At 57.9% G+C, this 14,529-nt stretch overlaps 1 protein-coding gene across 1 annotated transcript in view; it reads left to right on the top strand.

The window, feature by feature from the left end:
* The window catches only part of Glis1 (GLIS family zinc finger 1), a 196,824-nt gene that overhangs the window by 170,366 nt on the left and 11,929 nt on the right, over positions 1 to 14,529 (top strand). The window contains exons 4-5 of the mRNA XM_087214703.1: positions 8,642 to 8,803; positions 13,007 to 13,117. Of these exons, the coding sequence (XP_087070829.1) occupies positions 8,642 to 8,803; positions 13,007 to 13,117 (273 nt within the window). The remainder of the gene's footprint in view (positions 1 to 8,641; positions 8,804 to 13,006; positions 13,118 to 14,529) is intronic.

Raw genomic sequence — 14,529 nt, 5'->3', positions numbered from 1 at the left:
AGTGACAAGGGCAGGCTTACGATTTCAGAATCTCCAGCTGTCAGGTAGATGTTGGGCTTGAGGGGCAATGGCCAGGGTAGAGACACAGAGGCCAATGAGGAGAGGGCAGAAGGGGCCCAGGCCTGGGCACCACCCTGGCCAGTGAGCAGCCGGAAGGCCTTGCCTGGGCCCCACATACTGGGCAGGACCCTGCTTCCCTTGCTTCCCCTGGATGTAGGTTTGGCCTCTGCTCTCGGCCCACAGCCCTGCTGGCAGCCCCGGGGCCCTAGCAGGGCCCAAGTGCAAAGCAGCAATTTATTTTCTGTACATTATTGGTGCCTGAGTCGTAGCCGAGCAGCTCAGCACAATGGCATCCTTCTCTTTCTGTCCTCCTGAAGTTTAGAAGCCAAAGCTAAATATTTTAATTTTATATTATTCCTGATCTAATGCTAATGAGTTCCAGGCATCCAGGGTAGCATAGCTGTGCTGGCATCTGGGCCGGCTGGGCTCCCCAGAAAGCTCCTCCTACCTCAACCATAGTTCTCAGTGCTGCCCTCAAGGACCCCTTTTCCCATGTGGGCACGACTCTGGTTTACTCTGGCTCAAGAGCTAGGAACTGCCCAGCCAGCAGGAGGCTACTTCCCTTGTAGGGCCCTGGGACGTCCCAGATGTAGGTGCCCTCCCCAGAGCCAGCCCAGTCCGGCCACCATGAAAAGTCAGGGGGCCTGGTGCATCTGGCCCTTCTGCCTGTGGCTTGGTGCCACTTCCTTGTGACCACCCAGGTGTCTTTTCTTGTTGGTGGGTGTCAGGATGTTGGTGTGAGGGCTCATCTATCTACTGACCACTTGGAAACCTTTTCTGGGTGGAGCGGCTTCCTCTGTGGTCACAGTGAATCACACTGAGGCCATCCATATCCTAGGTGGGGGCCAGTCTGTAGGTGTGCTTCGCTGTGCTGGGGCCCATGTACTAGCGGGTCTGGGGTCTGAGTTGTTTGCGTGTTTGTGCTTGTGTGTCTGGAAATCCTGTTTCCTGAGTGTCTTTAGTTGTGCTGTTGTGGTTTCCTTGATGTCCTGAATCAATTCAAAATGTTTACCTTGCCTGGTCATTTTGACTTTGAGGAAGAGGCAGAAGTTACACAGTGCCCGATCCAGGGAATAAGGTGGATGAGGACACACCTGGTGTTTTTATGAGCCTGGCTTGCTGTTGGATGGCACTTGGCAGCAGCATTCACTGTATTTTTGATCACATCTTGTTAAAGACATGAAAGAGGATTTCCAGAACTGCTTCAAAAAGTGGCAAGAACAATGGGATAAGTGTGTTTGAAGTGAAGGGGAGTATTTTGGATTAACGACAGTGTCTTTTACTGTAATGCATGTTTTAAATTTAAACATCCATTATTTTTATCAGGTTTCATATGTGTCAGCCATTCTGTGCTGTCTGCAGCTTCCTGGCCCCTATCTGATCTCATCCACATCCTAGTGTCTAGCGCAGCTCAGCTCTGGGAGCTCCTGGATACCCTGTGTCCCTGTGGGTCCAGGGTAGACTCAGCTTCCTACATTTCATAGCTTTAAGGCCTGCGTATACCTCTGAAGGGCTGCCCTGGCCATGGGTGGCTGGGATCTTCTCAGGACTCCCTCAACCGCTGGGAACAGGAGCCTATTTCTTGCATAGAGAAGGACATTCTGCCAGAGAAGAGCCCTCCCAGAATTCTCAGTGTTCCTGGTGAGGAGGAGGGGTCGGGGTACCTGCAGCCCCCACCCCACCTGCCTTGGAAACCTCCCTATAAGTTCAGGCATTCTGTGTCCGGGTCCAGGAGGGAAATATGTAGCCCCTCTGTCCCATTCTCCCCTGCCTTGCTCTGTCCCCAAGCCCCCCAGGCTGCCAGCTTGTCTAGGTGGTTACCAAGGCCCTGTGACCTGAGCCCACAGTGGACCTGTGTCTCGTGGTCCCCTGGGCCATGGCTGTTTGGGAAGGACGAGCCCAGGCTCCCTGCTTTGTGAGCCCACGGACTCACACATAACCTGGACTTCCCAACCCTCACTTTTCCCCTCTAACAGGGGTTGCTGGCCCACCCAGCAGAACAAAGGAGAAGGTGTTAGGGAGCACTTGGCTCTAAGCACTGTGATGGCTGCGTTAGGGCCACAGTCCCCTCCTACACACTTCTGCCCATTCATTTGTGCAGATCCTCAGGGGCCTCTCCCGTCTTGGTCCCTTTTTGCCACTCCCTCCCCCAGGGGACTGGGAAAGCATGAGGCTCTGAGACTCCATGGAAGCCCCAAGCAGGATCAAGACAGTAACCTCAGGCGCAGCCAGTCTCCCTCCCCACGGGGTGCAGGGTGGAGGAGTGGACCTCAGTTCCCAGCTGGCTGCCCTTTAAAGCTGGCCAACCATGGAATTATTTGACATCTTGGAGAAGGATCTGGCTCCGCACATTTCTCCCATCTAAATCATCATTGTAAAGTAACTTAAAAGTTTGTACAAAAACGAGAAGTTGATCCCCGAGTGGCCTGCCAGGCTGTTGTAACCCAATATATTTTACCCTTAAACCAGAAATATGTTTGTTTAGAAGCGAGTCACTGGCAAATGCCAAAACTGGAGGCATTTCCTCCCCTGCCTCGCTTCGTGCCCTGTTCCCCAAACCTCTTCTTTCCTCTCTGTGTCCAGAGTCTTTGTTGGGGCGTGAGAAACTGGGCCCTCCCTCATCTTTGGGCCGTGTCAGCCTCAGGGAGAAAACTTGACATTCATCAGGCACCAACTCTGTGCCAGTTCCTACTCTGAGCAGGCCCTTTCATTTAATTCAACATCTCTGCCATGGCCTCATTCTCAGGAGCACCCCCAATTTAGAGAGGAAAAAAATAAGGCCAGAGATGGGGCGTGTTGCCCAAGTGCATGGCTCTCGTGGTGGAGCCGCAACACAGACGGCATAACTTTGTACATGGTATCACGCACATACATACGGATCAGGGCCCTTGACTCTTCCCCAGGGGCCAGAGGGAATGAACTGTCATTAACCCCGGCATCTCCGTGCTGGGCACCAGGATGGGCTTCCTTGCATGGTCTTAGGCCTTTTACACATGAGCAAAAGGCTCAGAGAGGGCACCTTGCTGAGAGGGTACCCCAGCCCTGCAGGTTCCAGTGCCTGGCCCTGTGCCCAGCTGGTCCTGGGTGTCCCCCCTCCCTGTCCCCAGCCAGAACTCCAAGGGTCCTTAGGGTCAGCCTGGCAGGGAAGATGCCACCCCCTCCCCAACTCCCCCCATGGCTCACTCTGTCTTTCATCTCCTGCCCTCCGTTCTGGGAGCGCTGCACAGTGATAATGGATTGCAGCGAACTTTTTTCAATTAGGTTCTGATTTTCCTCTGACTGTTACTATAAAACTCCAGATGGTCTGGGGCTTCACGGTTCTCAGGGTATTTTCCCCATAATTTTAATCTTCTTCTGTAACAGGCCCCACATGTGGGCACAGCGCCTTCTGAGGTCCTGTGCTCTTTCTTTCCATGTGGTGACATCCCAGGAGTGCTTCCCTCCCTCAGCTCTGTGGCTGGGCTGCACCTGGCCCTGCCAGGATCCAGGGATGACCAGTTCACAGAAGTAGCTCCTGAATGACAGTCTGCTTTATGTAGGGGACATTGACGCAGTGCCTAAGGGCTCAGAAGACATGTCCACTCGACAGCCAGACCTGAGGTCAGTCCCAGCCTTGCCACTTACTGGTTGTGTGACCTGGGGCCAGAGGGCCAGTGATGTCACCATCCTGAGCCTCTGTTTCTCCAAGGGCAGAGTGGGCCTGGGAAGTCACTGGCAGGGTGTGCTGTCTGGATTCAGTGGAAATGCACAACACCAGCCAGTGGTGGAGCCTACTAGGGTGTCACCCGTCACCGGTATCATTCTGAATTCACCCCAGTTTCATCCTAGGGTATATTTTAATAGTTGTGCATTTTAAGACAATTAAGAGAAATCTAACTGCCCATCCTAACATCTTTTGAGATTGTCAGACACCCCCCATCCCGTTCCTTCTCCCTGCTGTGTGTAACCCTCCCACAGCAGTCACCCTCTGTCCCCATGGGTGACCCTTTGGCTTCTGGCTAGAAAAACCTGGGCCATCTTGGCTTAGTTGAGCCAGTGTGTTCACATTCACCCTAAGCAAGAGGTGCCCATGGTGCTCTCTGGGTGGACACTGATGATATCAAGGCCCTGGGCCACAGGGTCTCATGTGCATACTGAGACTCACAGAGCGTGCCCCCATGTGCCCAGGTCCACCCCTTTTTACATATGAAGTGTCTGGGCTTTGGGGATGAGACTAATCCACCTAAAGTCATCTGTTTGGGAAGCATGGAGGCCAGATTGGCATTGGACCACTCATGGGGAAATGCAGTGGTGTGGGTATGAGAGCTGGATGCCCCTAAGGGCCAGTCAAGCTGTCTACAATGCTGGGGTGAGGATTCATCCTTGCTGAGGTATGGGGAGCCATGCACTGGAGCAGGAAGGGACAGGGCAGCCTCCCAGCTGTCTTCATGCTGGATTATGTGTGGGAGTAAGCGGAAGGGAAGGGCAGGGACCAGGGGTGATGGCTTTGCAGGTACCGGGGTGCAGTGCTGGGGTGGGGACCAGGACAGTGAAGGGACAGGAGGAGAAGGGGCAGAACTGGCAGATGCTCCCCTGGGCTGGGGGCAGGCTGCATGCGGGGCCCGGGAGCTCAGGCATGGAGGGAAAAGGTGGAGGGTCAGGGCAGGGTGGTTCTGCCAGCAGAGCGTACAGGAGTCTCCCAGGGCAGAGCTTCATGTTCTCCCATTTGCTAGGCCACGCCAGTGATTGCAGGAGGTGGGGGCTTGGGAGGTGGTTCTGTGATGTCTTTAGGGAATAAAGGTCCCAGAAGTCTCTGCTCCAGAATGAAATCTCTACCCATGTGTGTGCAGGAAGACAGCCCCCAAACTCTTATTTCTACTCCCCTTCCTTTCCCTGCTCCCTTCATCCTGGCTCAGCAGATTGTTAGCTGTTTCCAGGACACACACCATCCCTGGTTATCTCTCTGCCTGTGTTCATGCTTCACCCTCCTCCTGAAATGGTTTTTCCTACACCCTGTCTGTCTGTATCCTGCCCAGGGGTCAGGGGCATCCGTAGCTCTCCAGGGGCCCTGCAGCATTCTCATCCCAGGCCTTTCCTGATAGGGGCAGCACACCTTCTCCACCTGCTGCTACCTCTGGGTCTGCTCCCATCAAGACATCCTGGACCCCAGCCTGCAGCTCTGCTTTGGAAAGTTCCAGGAGAGGGGTGGGCAGGGAGAGGGACAGGGCTGCGCAGATGCACATTCCAGTGTGTTGATGGATGCTAGGGAAGGAGCTGTCCTTCCAGGGTGCTTGGACCCTGCTCTCACTCCCAGTGGACCACACTTCTAACCCGCCCTGTGCCCCAAGATGGAGATGCCAGGCCAGGCCTCTTATCAAGGAATCTAGCCTCTCAGCCTGGAGGCGTGGTGACAAGTCAGGGGCTGTAGGGTGAAGCTCTCTCACCCCAAGCTCAGGCGATGTGGAGGAGGAGCAGGAAGCCTCCTTGGAGATGTGTGTAAGCCACAGGGGATGTAGGTGCCAAGTGAGCAAAGGAAGGAAAGGTCTTCCGGGCCTAGGGAAGAGCTGGAGCAAAACAGATTCCTGTCAGGTCCAGAGGCAGTCATCACCCCGCAGCCAGCATGAGGGTAGACGCAGTGGGAGAGGCAGTTGGAGCTGTATTGCAAGACATAGACACCAAGCTGCAGATCCTGGGCTTTTGAAAAATGTATGAATTAAATTGTCAGAGTTGAAAGGGAAGGTGTCCAGGAAAGGACAGAGGCTGAACGAAGGCAGGGGTGGGGCACAGTTGCCTGACAGGAGCCCCTGGGGGAGATGATATACTGCTCCCCAGAGTCTGGCATACTCTCCCCAAGTCAGGAAAATCACGCAGCTCCAAGGAGTTATTGCGCTTTGCTGCACACGACCCTTCCCTGTCTGAGCCCCCGAGGAACAAAGGGAAGAGCTGCATGCTGGGAGGACGTCCCGCTCCCAAGCTGCCTCCTCTGTCTCACATTGGGGTAAACTTGGCACAAGCTGCTGCAGGCAAGCAGGGGCGGCTGGTGGCCTGTCACTTCCTGCCCAGGACTCCTGGTTCTGATGCATGGACAGGCCCACATCCTCAGTAGGAGGGTGCCACCTGAGAAACCCAGCTGCAGGTGGCTCACTGTGGACCAGGCCCTGCAGAGCCAGGGCTGGGCTCATCTCCCCATCTGTCCAAGGCAGTTCTGCCCCGAACTCCGCTCCATCTGCTGCCTTGTACCTGGAGGGGGCCCAATGACACCCTCAAGCATAACCACTGCAGCCTCCTTCTCCATCTCCTCTCCCAGGCCCACCTGTCACCAGCAGCTAGGTGGCTTCCTAGAACATGGTGTCCTTGGGGTGGAAAGCAGACTCCTCAGCCTGGCCTCTGAACGCCCTACAGACTCCTTGCCCGGCAGAGCCCTGACCCCCAGTGCATCCTCTGCATCAGTGCAGAGGACCCTCCACAGAGAGCCTGCCCTCCGTGGGCCTTGGTGCCTCAGCCTGCCTCCCGCGGCCTGGCCTGCCTGTGACCCTGCGGGTGTCCCTGCCTGTGCTAGTCAGTGTCCCGGCTGGGCGGGCGGCCCCCGTCTCCCAGCCAGCCTTTCCCCCACGCTCCCTCCCCGTGTCTGCACTCCAGGGCGGCCGTCGGGTGGCTGAGGCCCCACTCTGCTGCCTTGGCCCCTGTTTCCCCCATGAGTTTGACTGTTAGGGTTTATGGCAGGGTGTGTGTCTCTCACACAGCTAATCCCTGGGGCCAGTGTCTGGTTCTCTCAACATCATGGGTCACGCAGGCTGGAGTCGGTCCTTAAACAGGGAATGCCAACCCCCCAGGGCCGAGAGAACGAGCCAGGTGGGCCACGGAAACTTCCCTCTGCCCGAGACCTCTCCAGCAAGCCCTCCCATGCGCTACAGATAAGGTGCCTTTAACATTGGCAAAAGTGAAAAAGGAACAGGTAGCTTACTAAGCGAAGACAGAAGGCCAGGCTTCCCAGTGTGGACCCACTCTCGGATGCATCAGCTCCTTCACACCCCTGCAGGTGTCCTGAGGAAGGGTGTGGAAGGGGAGGTTTGTGGGAGGCCCTCGGGGAATGCACCTGCCCCCCATCATCCCAGGCTACCCCCGTGCAGAGGGCTGGGGTCACGTGAGTCCTAATCAGCAGGAGGTGCTTGCAGTTGCAGCTCAACTCTGGACCCAGGGATGAAGCTATGGCTTGGGCAGGGAAGCTGCTGCCTCTGGCCCCTTCTTCCTCAAGGGTCCCTCCCTCTACCCACCTGTCCCTAGAAGGCAAAGGCTTAGCACAGCCACCTGGGCTTTGGCATCAGACTTGGCCTGTGTCCTGTCCTCATAGCTCTGACACCTTGGGAAGGTCACTTCACGGTGTCTCTGAGATGGGGACAGTGGTGGCACGTACTTCACAGTTGTATGCTCAGACCCCCAGCTCCACACCTGCGTGCACACAGGCAGAATAGGGTCAGACAGTGGGGCGAAGAAGGGAGCAGCAGGCAGTCACACCCAAGGGTCAGTCTGCCGCCTCCCCGGGCCAGCATTTGAGCTGGATTTTGTAAGTGGGGTGTGTGTGTGTGTGTGTGTGTGTGTGCATGCGCAGGATCATCACAAGAGGGGACACTCCTTGCTGAGTGACTTGCATGAATGAAGGCTAGAAATTGCCTGGCTGGTCCCTGACATCGCCCTGGAATGATGGGTGGGCACAGAGAGGCAGGAATGGGCGGAAGTGCCAGGTCGAAAGGCCTGGCCAGCAGGGCAGCAAGCAGGGAGCCACAGGCTTCCATGTCTATGTCAGTAGCTTCTGGGCAACTGTGTTGAGACTGGGGTAGGAGGAGGCAGGGAGGAGCTGGCTGTCAGAGAACTCTGGTAGGAGATTGGAGCCCAGCAAAGGCTGCAGGGCCAGGCAGCCAGGGATGCAGGAGGCTGGGCAGAGCTCCCACAGTGCTCTTTCCTCACTGCCCACCATGATTCATTTCCTCCTCTCTGTCCACACACACGCACACACCCTGTCCCGGAGCACGGCATGGCTGTGCTATGCCCCTCTGTGCCACTGCCCGGCACAGCACCTGGGATGTGGTGGGCACAGACAGCTAAACAGCCAGATGATTAATCAGACACTTGTGTGGTGATTCTCACAGTAGTGAGCAGCGGTGCTGTCTGTGCCCCAAGACCGACAAGGCCCCTTGACACTCTGTCCTACCCCTTTGTCCTTCTGTCCACCCTGATGGTGGCCACACAGTCTCAAGTCTGGAGACAAGGAGATATGGCCCAGAGGCCCAGGGCATGCCCAAAGCCCCCGGGAAAGAGCCCTCAGACCCAGGCCTGGGCTCCACAGTGGAGGCATCTGTGCTGAGACCGAACCTCTCAGGCCCACAAGTAGGGAGAGTACATTCTTTCCATCCTACCAGCCCATTTCTCATCAGATTTTTGGTTTTCCAGGCCCTGAGCACTTGGCAGGGAGCTGAACTGAAGGTCCAGGAAGGCTGGGCAGGACAGGGGCAGCAGGGGCTGGGGTCACAAAGGCCTGCGGGGGGCTGTTGTTGAGTGGGTGGGTTCTCAGGTGGAGCGCACTTCTCACTAGCCTGTCCTGCAGTTTGAAGGCTGCAGCAAAGCCTTCTCGAGGCTGGAGAACCTCAAGATCCATCTGAGGAGCCACACGGGTGAGAAGCCATACCTGTGCCAGCACCCGGGCTGCCAGAAGGCCTTCAGCAACTCCAGTGACCGCGCCAAGCACCAGCGCACCCACCTGGACACGGTAGGCCTGGGGGCGGGGCGCAGACCTCATCTGTTCGGAGCCAACCAGGAGACCCGCCTTGTCCTTTGCCCCTGCTGACAGCTGGGGCCAAGGGCTGAGTGTGTCCCATGCAGTACAGAATGTACAGCAGTGTCCCTGCCCTCATCCACTAGATAGATGGAGGAGAGAGGCGGGAGATTTCCCGTCTTCCAGCTGTGACAAACATCTCTGGACATTGCCAGATTTCCCTGGTTGGGGAAGCGCATACTCAACAGGCGTGGATTTGGTCCCTGATTTGGTCCAGGGGTCCCAGGCCAGGCCCCAGCATCTACCCCCTGCATCCTTTCCTGGGGCCTGTCTGTCCACCCCTTCCTGGCAACAGACCCGAGGCTCTCCATGCCTGTCGTCCCATCCATCCTTTGTGGACTCATAGAATTGAGGTGGGCAGCTCATGAGACGCCAGGCTCTTGCTGCAGGGACCTGGCCTCCAGGTGCTTGCCTCTCCTTCCACCTTCCTTCTCTTGTGTATGCCAGATTCTAGGTCACCACAGCTCTGTCCCAGGGCTGATCCAGCCCTTCCCCACTGTGCCCAGCAACCCCATTGGTGGCAGCACTTCTAGAACAACATCCCCACACTAATGCCACCATCAGGGTCTCTGACCGATTTGACAGAGGAGGGAAATAGGCTCTGATCAGGATCTGCTCACGGCCATGCAGCTGGACAGTGGCACATGGCACGACTGACTCAGATCCAGGCAGGCCTCAGTCGGATCTCCTAGGCCCTGGGGGTGGGGCATGTGCCCTGGGAGGACCCAGCCCCATGTGCAGCAAGAAACGAGTCTGCAGGCAGAATCCAGGTCTAGGCCCCGGGCCTGCTTCTCTGCTCCCCCTGCCCATATGTGGGGAGCTCTGTGGTGGGGCTGGGAGAGCTGAGTGGCTGTCCAGCCTAGCTTGTCCTGTGCATAGGTAGGGACACAGGCCCAGGAGGGCCACAGACCCATCCAGGCTAAGCTGGAGACTGAAACAGCAGCGGTCAGAGCTGGAGGGACCTTTACAGGCCTCTGGTCCAAGTTCTTTATTTTATAGTTGGAAAATCAGACTCAGAAAGGGTGCGGGGGTGGGGGGGGGCTGGAAAAGAGCAAGGAACGAATGGGGCCAGGCCAGGCCCTGGGCTACACACCCCCACCCCTACAGTATCAAACAGTCCCCCCAGTTTTATCCTGATGACAACCCAAGGTGTAGGGGCCTTTACCTCCGTTTTGTAAAGCAGGAAACTGAGGCTCAGGGAGGTTGATTCATTTGCCTGTCACTGGGTGACGGAGCTGGGACACACATCCAGGGCTGTCTGGCTCCAAGTCCAGTTCTTTTCACTGGAAAGGTATTGTCCTGATCCCAGCCCGAACTCCACTCCCCTACCTTCCAGTCTTCAGTGTCAAAGGCTCCATGGAGACCCATAGTGAATGGTGGTTCTAATAAACCCCCCACTCTTGGGCACCTTCTCAGCCCTGGCCAGGGCAGGACTCCTGGTTGTGTCTCCCAGAGGCTGCAAAGCCTCTGGCCTTCTCCTTGCCTCCCAGGAGGTCTCAGGTCCCAGGTGTACCCTGCCTGGACCCAGCCCCAGAGCAGCAGCAGCCTCTGGGCCACCTGTGTGGGGCGCAGTTCCAGGGCTAGGACAAGGGCCCCCCAGGATGAGCCCACGGACTCCCCCGGAAGCCAGGCAGGTATAGCCAGCAACCCTGGTCCCCCACCCCTCATGGGCCCAGCGAGTCAGGCTCCATGCGGAGTGGGGCTTTTTTTCCAAACGGAGCCTGGCCTTGTCCCCAGCTCCCCTGGCACAAGAGAGGAAAGTGTCCCTGAACATGCTGGTTCTAATGCTGGCCCTGCTGCTTGGTCCCAGAATCAGAGGAAAGCCACCTCACCTCTCTGGGCCTCAGTTTCCTCAGAGTAAGACACATCTGGAGAAGGGAGAGCCTGCCATGGCTGTGGTGCAGGCCTCATGCTCTTGGCAGCCTTCCTGTTCTACCAACCAAACCCTGTCCTGTCCCAAGTGTCCAGTGTAGGGCTCAAGTCCTGGCAGCTGTGGGTCCCTATGGGGACTTGAATAAGCCACCTTCTCACTCTAGGCCTCAGTTTCCCCATCAGTGAGATGGGGCCGGTGTAATCTCCAGACTTCACCATTTCAAGGCAGCACCCTAGCATCGTGCTCAGTCTTCCTGGCTGTGAGGTCGGAGGCACACGTGGGTTTCGGTTCTGTCCATGCAGAGTGGGATGAGTCAAGAGGGGGGCATGGGGCTCACAGGACATCGTGGGCGGCCAGTGCTTACTTAGCACAGTACCTGCGCCCACGAGTACCATGGCAGAGAGCTACTTCTGGAGCACACATGGCCTAATTAACACGGATAAAGCACCCTGCCTGGCTTCGGAGCAGTGTGGGGACTCCTCAGGCCTGGGGTTTGGCTGCTGGCTGGGGACAGCCACAGGGTTTCCTGAGGGCTTTCGGGGGAGCTGGGCCTGAGGAATGTTCTGTACACGTCAAGCCCTGGAAAAACAAACACAGAGAGGAGCCTCGATGCCTGTTGCCAGGGGAGGACGCCTACTACACAGAGCTGTTTGTTTGCTTTTTGACAAAAGTGTGTGGATTAGTATCAGCATCCCTAGGAGAAAGGGCCTGAGGCCAGCCTGGGGACAGAGCAGGGCCCATGGGAGAGACGGAGCCTGTGGGGGGGGGGGGTTAGGGCCCACCGGAAGGAGGGGCCGAGTAGAAGAGTGTATGGATGTGTGTTGGGGTGAGGGCAGGGCTGTGGGTGGATGTGTTCGACTCTGGGGGCAGGCGGGAGACAGGCCTCCCCTCCTGCCCTGCCACCTTCTGTTGGCCTAGACAAGCTTCTCACTGCTCTCTCTCTCTCTTTTTGCTTTCCTCCATTCTTTAACCTGGCAACCTTCTGGGGCAGCTCCAAGGTACGGTTATCTCTTTCTGCTTCCCTTCCCTTCAGATACCTGGGCCATAGGCCCCTCTTCCCTGCCTCCTCTCAGCCTGGCATGGGCAGAGTTACCAGCAGTTTGGGGACAGCTGCACATGGTGTGTCTAATGGGACATAGCCATCCGAGGGACTTACTCTGAGAATACTCTCTGCAAACACTCTCCTGTTGCCGTCCCCTGCAGTTCCAGAGGGCAGAAAGTCCCCAGGGTCAGAGCCACTTCATGTGTTCAGAAAAGAGAGGCTTCATGAACGTCCAGGTCAAGTGGCAGCCACAGTCCCCAAGCAGGGGCTAATGAAAGCCCCTGGGGAGGTCGGAATGCAGCCAGGGCAGAGTCCCTGAGACCTGGGGTGATCCCGCCCTGGTGGCAGAAGGAGCCTGAGTGGACGACACTGCTGCTGGGAAGTTTGGGCCCTGGAGGGGCAGATTCCAAGGATGAGCTAGAGAGGAGGCAACACAGCTGGGTGGCAGCCTTCAGGAGAACCTGTGCAGGGCAGGGACCAGAGACTGGAGCAGGGCCTGTCTCAAAGGGCCGGCAGCGCCAGGCATGGCCTGTGTTCTGAGCTCCAGGGAGCCATGAGGTGTTTGGAGAGGGCACGAACATGGCCAGCTATGTGCACAGTCCTCTAGGGCTTCAGGTGGCACTTGGGGCAGGAGTCCAGGCCATGAGGATGGCTTGGGATCCCCACTTTTCCTCTAGATGAGCAGTGAGGGTGGCAGGGATGCGAACGGCCCACTCCCCACGCAAAGGGCATGGCGCCCACACCTCCCACCCTAGCTCTCCTCAGCCAGCCCTTGCTGGCCTCCTGCAGTTGTTGTCTGGGTTTCCTGTGCTGCCTGGACGACCCTGCCAGGGGTACTGGGCACCCTGGGCTGGCCCATGCATGCATCCCAGCCCCGTCCTGTCCCCTTTCTTCCCCGCGCCTCCTGCTGTCCAGGGTAGCCTCTCATGTGACCCCCTTATCTGCAGCTGCTTCCTTGCAGCTGTGTGGTTCGAAGTGCGCACTTCCCCAGCACCGGCTCAGCCGACCCACCCATAGCATCGGTCAGGGGACAGTGAGACTGCATGGGAGGCAACCATTCTGAGGTCCCAGCATGGTGGCAGAAGAGACACGCAGCCCCTGCTTGGCTCCCAGGCCAGGTGCCTTCCCCTCCCTGTCATCCTACTCCAGCAGGTTGCACAGGGGCTGTGGCCCTGAGAGGTGGCCCTCACTCACTGGCCTCCATTCCCCTCTGGTGTTCCAGAAGCCGTATGCTTGCCAGATCCCTGGGTGCTCCAAGCGCTACACGGACCCCAGCTCCCTCCGCAAACACGTGAAGGCCCACTCAGCCAAAGAGCAGCAGGTGCGTAAGAAGGTAAGCAGGCTCCGGTATCCCAGTCACCCAACCAGCAACAGGCCAGGTACCCGCACTCCCTACCGTCCGCTCACCTGTCCACAGGCCCACGAATGCTGCCATCCACCCACCCATCCCCTGAGGGGCTGCCACCCCAACCCTTCCCTCCTCACCCCAGCTGGGCAGACTTTCACCCACCTCGGACCGACTGCACCCAGTGCCTCTCCCTCTGCTGGCCCACCCACCTCAGCTCAGACAGTGGGCACTGGTGCCCAAGCCCCTGCTGGGTATCGAGGGTACAAAACAGGACATGGTCCCCACCTCTCACAGTGGTGAGAGGCAGACACCAATACTTGACACAATATAACAGAGGTGGCGTGGGGGTCAGAGTGGTCAGGGGCACAGATAACGAAGCCTTCATCCTTCTGTGTGGAGCAGGAGGCCTCGTGGAAGAAACGGTCCTAGGGCCCACAGAGGACAGTGGTTAGGGGCGTGAGCTCTGGAGCCACCTTTGAGGCTCAGCGGCCCTGGACCAAGTCCTTAGGCCTCTGTGCCTTATGCTCCTCAGCTGCGGGTGTGGAGGGCAGTGAGGGGCTGGCTTTTACTCATGAGCTGACAATGTGGACTCGAAGTTACTGTACCTGGTGGATTTACAAGCTCAGAACAGAAGCTGGTATGTGTATTAGTCTAGTGGCAGGAGCACCCAGGACAGGCGAGTTCTGGTAGGAAGAGCCTGCCTGGAGCAGCCAGGGTTGAGCAGGACTGGGCGCCATGCAGGGCCCCTGGCACTCAGTCTCAGGCTGAGGACGGTCATTGCCATCTAGGGTGCCATCCAGCAGAGAGGGGTGTGACACCTTAGAGACCCCTGCAGGCTGGGGCGGCTGGTGCCTGCAGCCACCCCGGGCAGAGTGGGGGTGACAGCAGGGGGCTGGCTGGGCACAGGGACAGCAGGTCCCCCAGGGTAGACCTGAGGGCACCTTTGCCAGGATTGAGCGGCCAGGGAACAAGTTTGGGGAGAAAGTGAGCGGCACATTGTTTCAGAGCAGAACTGTGTGAGCTGAGGGTGCTGGGCCGTGCAGAAGGGACGGGGTAGCAGGGGCTGAGCCTCCGGGCTGGGGCCACTCAGTGTCCAGGGGGTGCCGTGGGCAGGGTGTCTGAGTGCCAGGGAGGGTGTGGGGTGAAGAGAGATGCGGGAGCCGCTGAGGTTGAGGGGGAGAGCCGCCCCTTGCTCGCTCTGCCTGCTGGATGGGGCCGTGTGGTGTCACCAGCCCAGCTGTCTGACCACAGATACAGCCAGGGCCTGGGAGCAAACAGCTCCACCTCAGGACGGGGACACAGGGCTGGGGTGCTGGGAGCAAGCCAACCTCTTAATGGGGAGGTCTCTGCCCCGCAACAGTGGGGAGCCACTGCAAATGGTGGGGCAGAGGAGGGAT

The sequence above is a fragment of the Heterocephalus glaber genome, unplaced genomic scaffold (assembly GCF_053883595.1).
Source record: "Heterocephalus glaber isolate CG9 unplaced genomic scaffold, H.glaber_assembly_v1.0 deba00001449, whole genome shotgun sequence".
In the NCBI taxonomy this organism is placed as follows: domain Eukaryota; kingdom Metazoa; phylum Chordata; class Mammalia; order Rodentia; family Bathyergidae; genus Heterocephalus; species Heterocephalus glaber.
This window is presented reverse-complemented; position numbering and strand designations above follow the sequence as displayed.